The sequence below is a fragment of the Anolis carolinensis genome, chromosome 6 (genome assembly GCF_035594765.1).
Source record: "Anolis carolinensis isolate JA03-04 chromosome 6, rAnoCar3.1.pri, whole genome shotgun sequence".
In the NCBI taxonomy this organism is placed as follows: domain Eukaryota; kingdom Metazoa; phylum Chordata; class Lepidosauria; order Squamata; family Dactyloidae; genus Anolis; species Anolis carolinensis.
Genome location: NC_085846.1, coordinates 14,899,746 through 14,915,008, shown reverse-complemented (window position 1 = coordinate 14,915,008; position 15,263 = coordinate 14,899,746). Strand labels below are relative to the sequence as shown.

General features: G+C 40.4%; 1 protein-coding gene across 6 annotated transcripts in view; it reads left to right on the top strand.

The window, feature by feature from the left end:
- shisa7 (shisa family member 7) overlaps window positions 1–15,263 on the top strand; it is a 100,946-nt gene that overhangs the window by 69,453 nt on the left and 16,230 nt on the right. For all 6 annotated transcript variants that reach the window (XM_016996072.2, XM_062984001.1, XM_003225028.4 and 3 more), the window contains exons 2-3: window positions 9,548–10,196; window positions 12,442–12,596. In XM_016996072.2, coding sequence (XP_016851561.1) covers window positions 9,649–10,196; window positions 12,442–12,596 — 703 coding nt within the window. In that variant the 5' untranslated portion in view covers window positions 9,548–9,648. The remainder of the gene's footprint in view (window positions 1–9,547; window positions 10,197–12,441; window positions 12,597–15,263) is intronic.

Below are 15,263 nucleotides of genomic sequence, written 5' to 3'. Positions count from 1 at the left end.
CTCCTGTAGTTGGTGTAATCACCTTTTGAGCCTGGTTTCAGAACTGGTTCCAGAATTTACCATGTAATAATCCGCATAGCAAATTGCTTTCTTCAATATCAGTTTGAAACTGCATTAAATTGTCAGTGTAGATAAGTCCTATGAGGTTCCACCTAAACGTTAGAAAGAACTTCCTGACTGTAAGAGTTATTTGGCAGTGGAAAATGCATTCTTGGAGCCTGGTGGGGTTTTCTTCTCTGTTGGGAGTGCTTTGATTGTGTAGGGCAGAAGGGGGTTGGACTGGATGGCCCTTGAGGTCTCTTTTAACTCTTATGAGTCTGTGATAGGGCCATAGTTAGCTTTATTTGAGAATGTAGCTTTGGTAAATTTTTAAAAACCTAGGGTAATAATTATATCAAATTTCTTGGTGTGCTTTGTAATGCACCCTAGGAGTGATTAATCCAAATATATATATAAGAAGCAGTTTTCCCTTGTGGGTGCTAAGATGTTCTCCCAGTGGATGGACAAAATAGTTGCAGAATCACACAGTGGTTTCCAGGAAGAAACGTACAGTTTCATTTCAATCTGCTTTCCTGCTCGTCCTTATCCATGCTGGTAGGTAGCTAGCAAGGCAGACAAATCCCCTTGAACCATGTCAGATCAGGTTGGTGTCTGATCACAGGAGACGGAGCTGAATTCCTCCATCACACACACGCACAAGTGCAGACACGCACACATACACACACAGGGCCTCCACAGGCCCGTTACCTTGATAAAGTCAGTGAGCGGCCACATGCTCCAACCACACTGCAGTGTGTCACTGCCCTGGGGTGCGCTCCCTCTCGCTCTGCCAGGGATGTGGACAGGGAGGCGAGCATCAGCTACGTAAAGGAGGCTCTAGGGCTCAACAGAGATGGAAAGCCGTTCATTGCACAGAGCAAGGTTGTGAACGATAGAAAAGGAAAGCATGCGTCACCGGGTGCCTGGCTGGGAGGTCTCTGTCTAGGGGCTATCATACAGTAGGGGAGCCGGGCTTGCTCTGGGTAAGGGTCTAGCATTGATTTTTATTTTCTTTTTTAACTTGACACAGTATTCTTTACAGCAAAGCTTGTGTACAACTTGGCCAGTTGAGATTGGCATAATAAGAGAGGAAATCAAAGTCCTTTTCATCTCCACCTTCCCCAAAGCCCACTTTCCAAAGAATTCCTATGGCACAAGCTGGCTTTTAATGCTTTTAAATCTACAATGCCATGCTGCAGGCAACTTTATGTAATAATAATAATAATAATAATAATAATAATAATAATAATAATAATAATGTTATTTGCCTCTTCTTGCAGCTCAAGGCAGGATACCAACATGGTTAAAACAGAACACTATTAAAATACAACAGAACACTGTTAAAATATATATGATAAAATACACACAAAACCAATACCAGGTTAAAAACCACAGTTTAAAATTGTTTTGGTAACTCCCATCAAGACAGCCAAAAAGAACAGATGTAATGATTGAGGGATTGGAACTGCTTCCCTATGAAGAAAGGCATACCTTCTCACATTTTGTAGACAAAAGTCAGGATCCATCTAGTTAAGCATCATTAGCATGTGGTCCTGATGATACAATTTGTTGGGGAAGAACACAGAAAGTAGGAAAGGCTGCAGCAGTTTGCTTTTGCCTGTGTAAAAGGGAGGGTTTCTCCTTAGGGTGCATCTGCACTGTATAATTAATTCAGTTTGGCACCATCTCACCTGCCATGGCTCAAGGTTGTGGAGTCCTGGGAGGTGTGGTTTTGCAAGGTCATGATCTTTCTCTGTCAAAGAGTGCTAATGCTTCACAAAACTACACATTCATAGCATTGAGGCATGGCAATTGAAATAGTGTCAAATTCCATTAATGTTATAGTGTAGCTGCACCCCTGACTCTTGTCCCACTCCTCCCCTGAATTAACTAAGTGTACCCTTAGTTTACAGCAAATAAAGTAAGCTGAGGAGAAAGAAGATAAATGAGAGAAGAAGAAAGAAACTATGACATTTCAGAAGGATCTTATAATGTTGGACAACAGAGCATTCACCAGAATTGTCCCTGCTAAACTGGGATAGCTGGAGAACATGCAAAGGCTGGAACATTAATTTTTTCTTCTATAGGAAAAAGACTCCTAGATGCAGGGGAAAAGCATGATAATGTTTTGCAAAATTATTTTTGAGCGCTGTGAATGTGAAGAGGGAGAGAGAGGTCTTTGCATAGTGAGATGCGTGATTATGAAATCACCTGGCAGATTGGACAAAAGAATAAAGCTCTACAAACTATACAATTAATGGAGACTTGTATTTAAGAACTTGCCAGGTTTCCATAGGTGATGAGAATTTGTCAGAAATGGAACAACATTTTGTATTAAAGACTCCAGAATGCCTCGAGGGAAGGCAGTTTGTGCGAGAGATCTGTGATGTAAACTGATACTCTTAGGAATGTTTTCTCACCTCTCCTCTTCTCACCATTTCCTCTCGGCTCTTCTGCAAAATGAAGCTGGGATTAGCGTATGGCCCTGAGTAATGTCCCTATCCACCCAGAATTTCATCAAGGCAAGTGAGTGGGCTGACGAGATTGATGGACGCCTGCCTCTCCTTTACCAGTTTGCTTGACTCCCACACCGGTCATGGAGAAAAAGGGCTCCCCCTTCTTTGTGGCCAGCATGGAAATTCAGATCACGAGCCTTTTAATAGACTACTAAATAGACCCAATTTTACTGGCTTACTTGTAGGAATATGTACAGCAGAGACTCGCTTATCCAACGTAAATGGGCCGGCAGAATGTTGGATAAGCGAATATGTTGGATAATAAAGAGAGATTAAGGAAAAGCCTATTAAAATCAAATTAGGTTATGATTTTACAAATTAAGCACCAAAACATGATGTTATACAACAAATTTGACAGAAAAAGTAATTCAATACACAGTCATGCTATGTAGTAATTACTGCATTTACAAATTTAGCACCAAAATATCACGATGTATTGAAAACATTGACTAAAAAAATGCGTTGGATAATCCAGAATGTTGGATAAGTGAGTTTTGGATAAGTGAGATTCTACTGTATATGGAATTCACTGTTACAAGATGTAACTAGTTTTGATTGTTTTCCTCAACAATTTCTCAGAGGATACATATTAGCAACAACCCATAAAGGTTTTATTCAATGGGTTTTCGCTCTACATGCCACAGCAGATTAAGATTTGGGGGCAAGGAGAAGCAAGAATAGATAACAAGAGAAAAATCAAACGGAAGAAACACCAACACGAGGAAGAAGATCAGAAGTCACAAAGTGGGACTCTTAGTAGACCCCTACTCCCCCCCATAACCTTCCTCCTTATTTTTCCGTCCTTCCCTTCCCCTCCCTTTTTTCTTTTCTTCTTCTTCTTTCTTTCTCTTTCTTCTTGTCTCTCCCCTATCCCCATCCCAGATTCCTCACAATCCCCATATTTTTAACCTATGTGCAAGAAAAACCCTAATAAATATTATTTAAAAAAAGATTTGGGGGCAAGCAAACCTGGCAACTTACTTAAGCATTAAGGCAGAGGTACCATTCAACATCCTCATCCTCATCATCATTCTTTATTTATATACCATGCAACTTTCTTAAGCATTAAGGCAGAGATACCATTCACCATCTTTATCCTCCTCCTCCTCCTCCTCAGTCTTTATTTATATATCGTTTTTTCTTTAAAAGAGATTGATCTATAGGCTTCTGTATCCATTCTCTAGATTAGTGGCTCCCAACTTTTTTTTTTTTTTGAACAGGGGCCACTTTGGCCAGGGACCACTTTCCAACATTAGTACCAAAAGGGTTATGAATCTGTTTTTGGTCAACTTTAGATTAAGTTTGGTTATTTTGGGTACTGATTCAGAAAACTGCATTGGATAGACCACATCAGCTCTAGTTTCTGACACAGAACATCTGCTATCCTGTAGTCACTATCTGCTCATCCACAGCAAACCATATTTAATAATATAGAGCTGATGTGGTTTATCCAATGAAATTTTCTGAATCAGTACCCCAATAACCCCAGAAACAGTCCTAAAAATGAAGACACCAAGGCTCCCCCACTTCCAGACGCCACATGGAATGGCTCGGCTCAGTGGGAGAGAGGAGGAGGAGAAGCAGCAGTCAGGAGGCTTGTTGTTGTGCCTTTTGTGGGCAGTCAGCCTATCCCCTCCCGACATCCCTGTTGACTCAGAATTGATGGTTTCGCGAGACCAGTCGCTCTCATTATAACGGTGTAGTGAGGGTGAGGCTGCAGACCATATTTTAGTTCTTGGGGATCACTGTTGGGCCACAGGTTGGGAACCGCTGCACAAGATTGTCAACAGATGTCTTCGCTTCACTCTTTGTCTTCAATTATAAATATGGCAACACTGCCCTGCAATGTGTTTTCTGAACAAAAGTTACAGTCAGGGTATTTATGCCCATTTAATGAACAGTGTATGCATTGCTGCTCAGTTATGTTTTGTGAACCAATGCTGGTCTATGAGCCGTCTGCTGCTAATCCCTAAAGAGCATCCATGAAAGAAAGAAATACTTATAGCCAATGGGCACAAATATGGTACAAGTCCCTGACAATTAGGAAAAATAAATTGCCAGTCTCCCACATCAGGATGCTTAGGAAGCACTGAGTTAGTGCTTATGATCAGATTTATGTGTATGATCATCTTTTATGATGAGGCCATCCACATCACATATCAGCCTTGTGAAATGGCCCACAAATGCAATAAATCTGAACTCATCAGGGTATGTGATGCAAAAACATTACCCTCCAAGGACACCATTTCATCTAAGCGAGCTTTATACTGAATCAGAAAAGAGCTATTGCCTTGAAACCCTGCATTTGGGCTTCCTAAAGGCAATCTGCTGGATACTGTCAGAAGTAGGATGTTGGTGGACTGAGTAGTTAAAGATTGTCTCATGACAGTATGCGCATCAAGTAGAGAGGTGTATCAAAACCAGTTCATGATAATTTTGTAAAGACTTTCACAAATTATGTTTATACAGGATTTGGGTATTTGTGTGTGTGTGTAAATAACGTATCACACACACACACAATACAATGCAGGTTTAAGTAAAGACTGAGCAATAACTGAATGTTGCATAGCTGGTGTTCTTCATGATGACTTGAACTATAAGTATTCTCACACCTCTGAGGGCTTGCAAAATCCGCTCAAGCTGTCCATCTGTTAGTCTCCATGTCATAGGAACATAATTTAAAAGTGTGTGGAAAATCTGCAAAGGATTTTTAAAAAGCAGAATAATAAATAATGCATAATAATGTTCACAGGATATTGAACTTATCTGAAATTATTGTGAGGCTGCTTTTAAATGGGTTGACTAATCCTGGACACCTCTTCATCAGTGGATCAAAATGTTTTTGTGTAATCTAGTCATCTAACCTATTAAAATTATGTATTTCAAAGGTGTAGTTTTAAGGGTTGAAGGGAGGCTTAAGTCAAGCTGAAATCAAAGGAACATAAAAAAACCCTGGTTTATATCAAATAAACCTATTGATCCATTTCGTTCAATACTGTCAACACTGATTAGATGTAGGTCTCCAACATTCAGGCAGGAATATTTCTAACTGGAGATATCAGCAGGAATTGAACCTGGGATGCTTTTATTTGCATCCCAACTATGTGGTATTTGAGCTCTGGTCCTTTGCCAATCAATATTTCATCTCAAAACCAGATTTGATTAGAGATGATTTGATTTGATTAAAACTGGTTTAAGACCATTGTTATTGTGGTTGTGCTGAACTGTACACTGAGTATTTGTAATCAATCGAGATACTACTAGTAACGTACCTTCAAGTATCCCAATTAATCCTTTGTTTTCCTGCCTTTTCAGCTGCTTTTAAAATCAAACTCCATGCTAATAACGATCACTCCTGCCTTTGCATTAATGTTATGTCCATTAAAGAAAAACAGCTCATTTAACACAGAGACTTACTTAACTTCATATCTAGTCTGGCCCAGAGATGCATAATTTCTTTCACCTTTCTCACATTCGTCTATCATTTGGGCAGAACCTCCATTTGCCTCATCTATAGGGCTAACCCCATACCACCTTTTCTGATGGCTAGATGAGTTGTTGTTATGGACTACAGTATTTGTGGCAAAATAAATGGCTTGAAATGGAATATAATGGAATTGAAAGGTTGAAAGGTTCTCCTCCCTGCACTCCGAGGCCCCAAGAGATGTTTATCCATCTTATTGCTTGAACAGAGCGGTGGGACTCCTTGTTCTTTGCTCGAATGTGAAAACAGATTCTTGTGTAGGAGAGCAGAAGCTTTGTGGCTAGCTTGAACTTAAGTCAAGCATTGATGAGGGAAAAGAGGAAATTAAAAATTAAAAGGAAAAAATTGGAGTACCGTAGCTAAAATGGAAGCTATTTGCTTGAAAAAGGCTGGAGCTATCGGCTATAAGAGGCTTGATTTGGGGATCCCATTCAAATATCAAAGGCCACAGTTATTTAGTTTATTGCTATAATTTTATCCTCTGCAAGAAATTATATGAATGAAGGATTGTGGAAAGAAACAGGTGTTTGAGAGATCGTACATGGTGCTGAGGTGCTTATGGGGTTAAAGTATTTTTTGCATGGTTTCATGTATCTGGAGGTTAGGGGATAGAAAAGTAGGTTCACTTCCCTTGAGAGTTGCCTGATAGAATCAACCAACCAATGTTATGTTTGGAGTTTTTTCCCCCCTGGCTAAGGTGACTCTAAAGTATACATCTTTTTCTTCCTGACAGTCTCATCTATGCAGTAAGATTAATAATATTATTGCCCTTTTGTGTGAAACTTGTAGTATTTTCCAAAGGACTGTCATACAGGGCTCTGGAGTTTAATGTCTTTGACTTCTAGGACTATATTTCACAGTGTGGTTGGTGCTGAAATGCAACAAAGTGCCAATTCTTCACTTGCCCACTTAACTGCTGAGATATATGGCACAGCCATCTATCAGTGTCCACTACAGATCAGTCAGCCTGATCTCAATAGGAGGAAAAAAATTAGAGCAGGTTCAGAGAAGGGCAACAAGGATGATAAAAGAGATATGGAAAAGAAACATATGAGGATAGGAGCCTGGCACATTATTATTACCCCACTTTTTCTCTCCACAGAGGAAAGCTTTCTGCTGCCCCAGCAGGTAGAACTGGTCTAATGGAGTAGAAGTCAATTGAATATTAAAAGGAACTTTTTGACTGGTTCAGTAGTAGAACCACTGGCCTAGAGAGATGGTGGGATCTCCTTTTTAAAAAAAGGCTGGACAGCTACCTGCTGGAGATGCTTTAACTAGAGATCCTGCATTGAACAGAGGATTAGACTTGATGGCCCATGAAGTCCCTTCCATCTTTGTGACTTTGTGATTCTAATCAGGGATGCTGCATGAATCCTCTGCTTTCTTTTTCTCTTTTTCTGTCTGGAAAACTACAGTGAGTTAAAATTTCCTGCATGGTATTATCCCTGTGATAAGTTAAGCAGTGTCAGCTCAAGTTAGTACTTGGATGGGAGATCGCCAATGAATACCCGGTGCTGTAGGCTATCTTTCAGAGGAAGGGACCAGCAAAATCACCTCTGAGTATTCCTTGCCTAAGAAAACCCTATGAGATTAATGAGGTTGGCATAAGTTGACAGGCGACTTGAAGGCATATACACACAAACATCATTCTCATCCGACTTAGGCACACTTTTTTTTTTCAGAGGGTTGGAGATATTTCCCTGTGAGTAAATTCTAAAGTATCTTTCTCTCTGAGCCCTCCAGATATATGACTGCAACTCCATTCATCCTCAGCCAACTTGGATAGGAGCTATAGTACAGTACATCTGGAAGGCAGGAGTTGCAGAAGTTGGGATAAAGAATAGGAAACTTTCCTGTTTTAAACTAAGTGACGGGGCAGGGATCATGATAAAGATTTGAAAAATTATTTAAGGCATGGATAAAGGAAATAATTTTTCTCCTTAGTCCTATACTGTGGTTTAGTAACTAGTGCAGTATAAAGGGAATAAGGTATTTCTTTGCATAGTATGCCATTAACTTTAGAAATTTGATGTATCCAAGGCAGAGAAAATAAAGGAGTTTTAGTTATGGACTTTGCTTCCAAAAGATGTTGCGGAGGCTTTGACCTTGAACATTTTTTAAAGTAAACTCATAATTGAGAAGTGTATCAATGCATACTAGTTACAGAGCATGGAAAACTTGCTATTGATAATGACTCCCAGAATCTCCAACTAGTATTTCCAGGTTCTGATCAATCATGATGGTGATATAGAACTTCCATTATAGGCAGATTACCTTTCAGTGTTGGATGCTGGTGACATATGATGGGGTGAGCTGTTTACCTTCAATCCCTGTTTGTGGTTTTCTGGGAGAATCTACTGAATCCCTTGGCAGAGCTGGCCCATGGTATTTTGCCAGCTGAGTCAAAGGGTGATGCAATCTGCCCAAATGGGCTGTCACTGGAATGTATGTATGTATGTATTTATTTATTTATTTACAACATTTATACCCCGCCCTTCTCACCTGAGGGGGACTCAGGGCAGCTTACAGAAATTGGCAAAAATTTGATGCCCAAGAAACACAATCATAAAATCAAAACAATACATATAGATCCGTTAATAATATTATTCAAATACATTATAAAACCTTAATCACATATATATAATTAAATCCATTCATCCGGAACCTCATACATAAGCCTTAATTCAGACCATGTCGACTGATGATTATTCATTAAATGCTTGGGCACACAGCCACGTCTTTAACTCACTTGATGGAATCTCACTTGATGATGGACTAAGATCCTCCCTTCTTCCTGAGGACACTGGGGCAGTCTAGGGATATACAGATTTCTCCTGCCTTTTGATGCCTTGTTTTCTGACATTTCGCTCTTTCAATGCTTGCAAATTACAGCTAAGTTCCATTACTTTGAAAAGGTTCCTTTCTTCCATTAGTAATTTTTGGCCACAAAGCTCACTTGGGACTTGCTAGCACATATGCACTCAGTCCCAAGGTTTGCCTATGAAAAGAAAGGACTACATTTTAAATCACTTGAGTGCAGCTTTATCACATATTTAAAAGCAGTGTATTATTTACACTTTTCAGTAGCCAAAATGTATTTGCTGCTTTTTTTTTGTATCAAGAGTGACTTAAGAAACTGCAATTCGCTTCTGGTGTGATAGAATTGGCTGTCTGCAAGGACGTTATTCAGGGGACGCACAGATTTTTGATGTTTTACCATCCTGTGAGAGGCTTCTCTCATGCTGAAATAACTTGAGTTCCACTTTTAACTGATTCCACTTTCTGACATCATTTATCCCTAATCCCTCATATAAGTAGGAGCTTCCTATATATCATAGCCCTCACATTTCTGTCCTTCAGCAGAGGGAAACAATTGGGAAGCAATCTTGATCCCAGGCTCTGCTACTTTGCTTCTACTGTGAGAAACAATATTATGAGCAAGAAGAACTTTTATTCAAATCCAGCAGGAGCTCTTTATAATATTCTTGCATTCTTTTTATCTTTGCAGTGTTTCCTCTTGGATTTCTTTTTTACACTTTTTAAATACCTGAAGCAATCCGTGTTGGCAAACCTTGCTTGAGCATCTTGGCTCTATTCCTCCCACTGATCATGTACCAGTTGCTGACAGTAATGCTGTATGCTACCCTGGAAGCCCTTGCTGGGCGTACGGCTTTAGCTGTCATTCAGGTGCCACATCACACAAACCAGAGTTGGGGGCTACCCAGCTTGCTGGCCCACCTGAAGCGCTTGACATCATCAAATAGCAACGCAACAACAAGTGTGAGCAGGGCCCGGCCCTCTGAAACATGCCAAGGCTACTACGACGTGATGGGGCAGTACGATGCTGCCTTCAACTGTACTACGGGGGGATACCGCTTCTGCTGTGGTACGTGCCAGTACCGGTTCTGCTGTGATGACCGATCCAGGAGGCTGGAGCAAGGGAAGTGTCGCGATAGCCCTCAGTGGTTTGCAACGACCGTTGCTGGTGCAGCCACAAGTGGACCTGATATAGCAAATGGGAACAAGCAACAGGGCAACAGCACTGTCTACGTCATCTGTGGTGTCATTAGCTTCACCTTAGCCGTGGGAGTTGGACTCAAGTTTTTCTTCAGCAAAGCTTCAAGGAGACCACATGGAAGAGAACTCAATGTACCCAGGTAAAAGAAATGTGTGTAATATTGTAATATTCTACACCAGTTCTGATCTCCTTTTCTTTTGGTCTGTGAAATACATGTACAAATGGAAGAAATGTTAACAAAGGTGGGAATAATGCAACCCTCCAAATGTTGAAGGCATTTCTCACTATTGGGTATGCTGGCCAGGGCTTCTGGGACACAATTCTCACCCCTGAGTTATGGGATCACAGAGAGCTGCCTAATCCCAAGTCCTACTATTTATTCATTTAAGAAAGGCAATATTTTCTCCACAGCAGAGTAGCAGCTCTTCAGGGTCATAGATATCTAACATTTTTTTACCCAGTCTTCTTTAGCAGACTAAGATGAGATAGGATTTTGAGATAGAATGATGTTGGTTCATTTGTGCAATTGCAGTTTGGTCAGTGGCTAGTTCGGCTGCAAAATGTTGTGAGTTTTAGTCTAGTCTTTCCTCCCAAGTGTGCTAGAATCCAGTTTTGACCAATATAATGGGATAGAATAGTGGTGGAAGTTTTGTCAGTCAAATGGCAGATCCACACAATGTTTTATTTCACCTTTAATTGAGCTAAATAAGGAACTGAACCTATTCAGAGTTCAGCACCTCAGATAGCTTTTCAAAAAATCATAAAAACCTGAGCAAATTCACCATCTTGTTGATACAGGAACCACCAGTCACCACTGGATAAGGTCAAAACAGACTTTGCCATGAATGGGCAGGGAGTGAGGTTCCAAGTCATGCTCAAGAGGATCAAAGCAACAAAATGGGAGGGTTCAAGATATTGCTTTGAATATAGCAGGTTATGGCAGGCCCCTGAAAGGCTTAAGCTAGTTTTTAAAAGGCCCCTTCATACTGAACAGGGTGTGCAAACATGCCTGTGCCCATCAGCTGACATATGGCTGAAGGAACAAAAAAGGGTGGGAGTTGGAACTTACTGTGTCATTTTGAGCTGAATATGTTTCTGGAGGTACTCACATTCTACCATCAGTACTACCACCCTCAGCTATTGTAAGCTTCTCTAAGAGGCAGCTTGTTCATCTTGTTCCATAGCACAAGAGAAGTAGCAATACTGGATGCATTCTAAACTATCTTTTCACTTCATGATAGATGAGAGTGAGGTCACCAGGCTGGATAAGTTCCCTACTTGCCAGGGACATGCACCATCAGAAATCCCATAAAATCTTTTGAAATATGTAGGAGGAAGAGTACACTGGTTTCTTGGAACAAATAAAGTGTGAAAAATGTTCTTCCTGAAAACCTCCATGCAAGAAGAAACCTATGAAACAGGTTCTGGGACTAGTAATTTATATGGAATCACAAGAGTTGGAAGAGTTCTTGTAGGTCATCTATTCCAAGCCCTTATTCAGTGCAAGGAAATCAGAGTCATGGCATCCTTAACAGATGGCTGACAAGCCTCTGCTTCAAGATCCAATCATCCCTCTAGGCAATTTCTTCTATTGGGAAACTGTGCTTACTATCAATATGTTACTTCTAAAGTTCAACCAAAAATTACGTAATGTTTACTAGTTGACACATTAAATATAAATGTGTTGCTCTTTTTTAAAGTCAAAAGCACATAATGAAAACACATTGGGGTTTTTTTCTTTTTTCTTTTGCATGAGCCTGCATGGTATTTAAGCATTGGACTTATGACTCTGGAGGCCAAGCATTTGTAGCAATGTTATCAATACTCATGAGTAAAATGTGTTGACCAATAACTCACTTGCAAGAATTGACAAGTAACATGATAGTCTTGCTTTTTTAGAGAAATTTTTCCAAGTTCTGAATCTATTTTCCTGTAAACTATGCCCAATAGGTAGGGACCTGCTCTCAGGGAAAGAGTGGGTAGCTGGGTGGGATGGAGAACCAGCCTTTGGCCTCTTCTGTGTGACAGTTGTTTAGATTTTAGAAGAATATTGTCATTTTAACCCTCTTCTTCAGGTTAAGCAGCCCCTGTTCCTTCAAGCCACCTTTTTAGTCCTGTTTTCAGTACCTTCCTTTTGTCTATACTTTTCTTAAAATACAACACCTAAAACTGGATATTGTTTTGATTCTGTGTCCCTTCACCAAGGCTCAGACACTAGAGTGTTCTGCCAAACATACATATTAACCTTATACTTGTACACTACACCACTTCCTAGAGAGAATTCCCTGGTTAAAAAAATTACACCTCAATCTACCTTGCCTAACTACCGAATGCAAAACTCCAATTGTTATTTTTTCTGACTATTGGTTTCCTTTCATGGATAGGGCTCTGGTTGACATTCTGAGGCATCAAGCAGGCACCACTTCATGTTCTGAACGCAACAACAGCCTTGTAATTAACTCAAACTTCCAAGACAATGGTTCAGCTCGTCCTCCGAAGAACATGTACAACACAGTGAAACCTTCCAAAACCAGCCATGGTAAGAAACATCCAGGAGGGGCAGGGGGCTGTCATAAAGGCAGAAGAGACCTGTAGTTCTTCACTTCTGATGGCAGCAACCATAACAATGTATTTAACGGCAGTGTTACCTGGAGATAAAGCGACTATTCATCTGTTAATCTTCTCTTGATTCCCAGTTGCTCAAGGGCACAACAGTCCACAATGTGTGCCTTTTCCAGGCCTATGTGTAACCTAAGTGGTGCATTGGACTCCACAGCGGGCATGGGTGGGGAATGTGCTAAAGCAAGCATTATTCCATTATGCAGCTGGGCACATCTATTGTAGTGGGAACATAAAATATGGAGCAAGGAATAGGATACTGCTCAGTTGGCAATGTAGGCTTTAATCAGGAACAAGGTCATTTCTAGAGATCTATCTACATGTTGACTCACCACGCAACAATTGATTCAATGAGCCCACTCTAATTAGAACTAACCAACAGGATTCTATATGATTATGGTGTGTGTCATACACCATGTCAACACTTCCTGTGCTTGATATGGCATAATTTCCTCTGCTTCAAGATGGTGGTTCAGCAGGGCAAAATATTGTGCAGTAAAAGAAAAACCTTGTGCTAAGGTGAGTGAGGCAAGTGCCTCTATGGGATGCTTTGCTAAAGAAAGTAGTGAAGGGTGAACATTCTGGCTTTTGTCATATGCATGTCAACTCCAGTCCTTTGCTGGCGAACTCCAAGTTGAAAGAAAGATCCAACAGCCATGTTTAAAAGAATAGTGTGGCAATCTGAAGGGTGGAGAATTCCAGGGAGCCAACCAACCCTACTGTTCCTCTTACTCTTTTCCCACTGCCTTTCACATTAATAAACTGGGTGGAAACCGTGCTTTGCATGATACCCCCTGCCATGACAACACCCTTGTTCCTTCACCAGCCCAGATTGCATGGATTCCTGGCTCTGAAAAGACAGCTTAGGCCCAGGCTTGGAAATAACCAGGCTTACATATGGCTCACTTTCAGTGATGTGGCACAATTTTAACTAGACTAAAATACAAGACAGAAGGTTTACAACAAGCTTCATAGTAAAATATAAATATCTATCTATATCTACACGAGTTTTTCCTTAGATCTCAAATCTAAATCAAAACAAGGATACAAAATGAGACAAATAGCTTCTCTGTACACCATGCCCACAGAGATAAAAATGAGCTTCTCTAATAGACCCAATCTATTAAGATGAACTGATCCTCCCAGGCCCATCAAAAGTCTATTACATACACCCATTTTTTCTTAACAACTAAGATATGATAGACAGTTTAAGACTGGTACAGTCTTCTTCTGTATTTCTTAACATTTTGCTGTATTATTTACTTGATAGAGCAACGCCTAACTCTGCCCCTTGAATAAGAGGATTCTGTTGCTAAAGATGAATAAGAATGGGTCTGGTTAAGGCATCAATGACATGTGTTGGAATTTATGCCATGGGTTTGTCATGATATCTGAACCATCACTATTCTACAAATCACAGTAGGACACCAAAACATGGCCTCAATCCAGAAGTCTGTAAAATTAGTTTAAGCAATTGCTTGTTTCGTTTATTTCATCATCTGAACCAGGCACTATGATTTGAGCTATTTCTGAAAGGTGTTGCTTGGGATGCATCTGTGGGAACATAGATGAAAGCTGAACTACAATGGTTTCCCTAGACATGTGGAGTGCAGACTGTGCTATAGAATGTAAACGCTGATTAGCACAAACCATAGTTTGATGTTCAGATTTGAGTGAGGGATCATCTTAGCATTCTCAATCAACTCTTCTTGAAATAAAAAGAGTGTCATATAGGTACAGCAAAACCAACCATAAGATGGGACGAAAGATGGCACAGCTTAAATGAAATGAAGGGCCCACCACACTTTTCCTGAAAGCAATCTGAGCCAGCCATTGCATGACCTGGATAATGCTTTTCATCCAGTTTTCCTCTTTCCCATCCAACTTACAGCCCCTTCCCCCATCGCAGCAATATTCTCGTATAAGCTATCTCGTGTGTACTCCTGTTCTTTCAAGACTTCATCTTTTAAATTATATATGTATAAGCAATAGGAATTAAGCTGCAAAAGCTTGTGGGAAAACAGCCTGTTTGCCATGACAACCGATTCAAGCTGTCTGGCTGTCTTTGTGTCGATGTGAACATTAATATTAGGGTTGTGGGGTGGGGGAAAGGAGGCCCCTATTCAGGCATGAACTATTTCCTTTCCAGATGGAACCGAAAAAGACAACTCGGTTATGGAGCTTCCTCTACTCCAACAAAAAAATCTTCCCTGACAGAAATACCAGGAGACAACACTTGTTTTAATCACTCGTTCAAATATCAGTCTTTGGCAATGGATGAACAAGATCAGAATCCAAATGAGGAGTACTGATGAGGAGTAAGAGGAAGGCATCACCAGAACCCAAATATTGTTTTAAATGAATGGAAGTCTTCAATAACAGCCAAGTACTTTAATGTAACTCATAGGACTCAGAAAGTTAATTGCTCTCTATCAATAGGAATGTTTTTTGTGTCTCTGTCTTTCTGTCTGTCTAAGCTGTTTCCAGAAATGCTGAAGGCGGAGGAGGAGAGAGAGGGAGAGAAAAGGAAAGACCAAACCTTTGAGCCATAAGGGCTTTGCTGTTTTTCAACTCATCCATGTTTCCT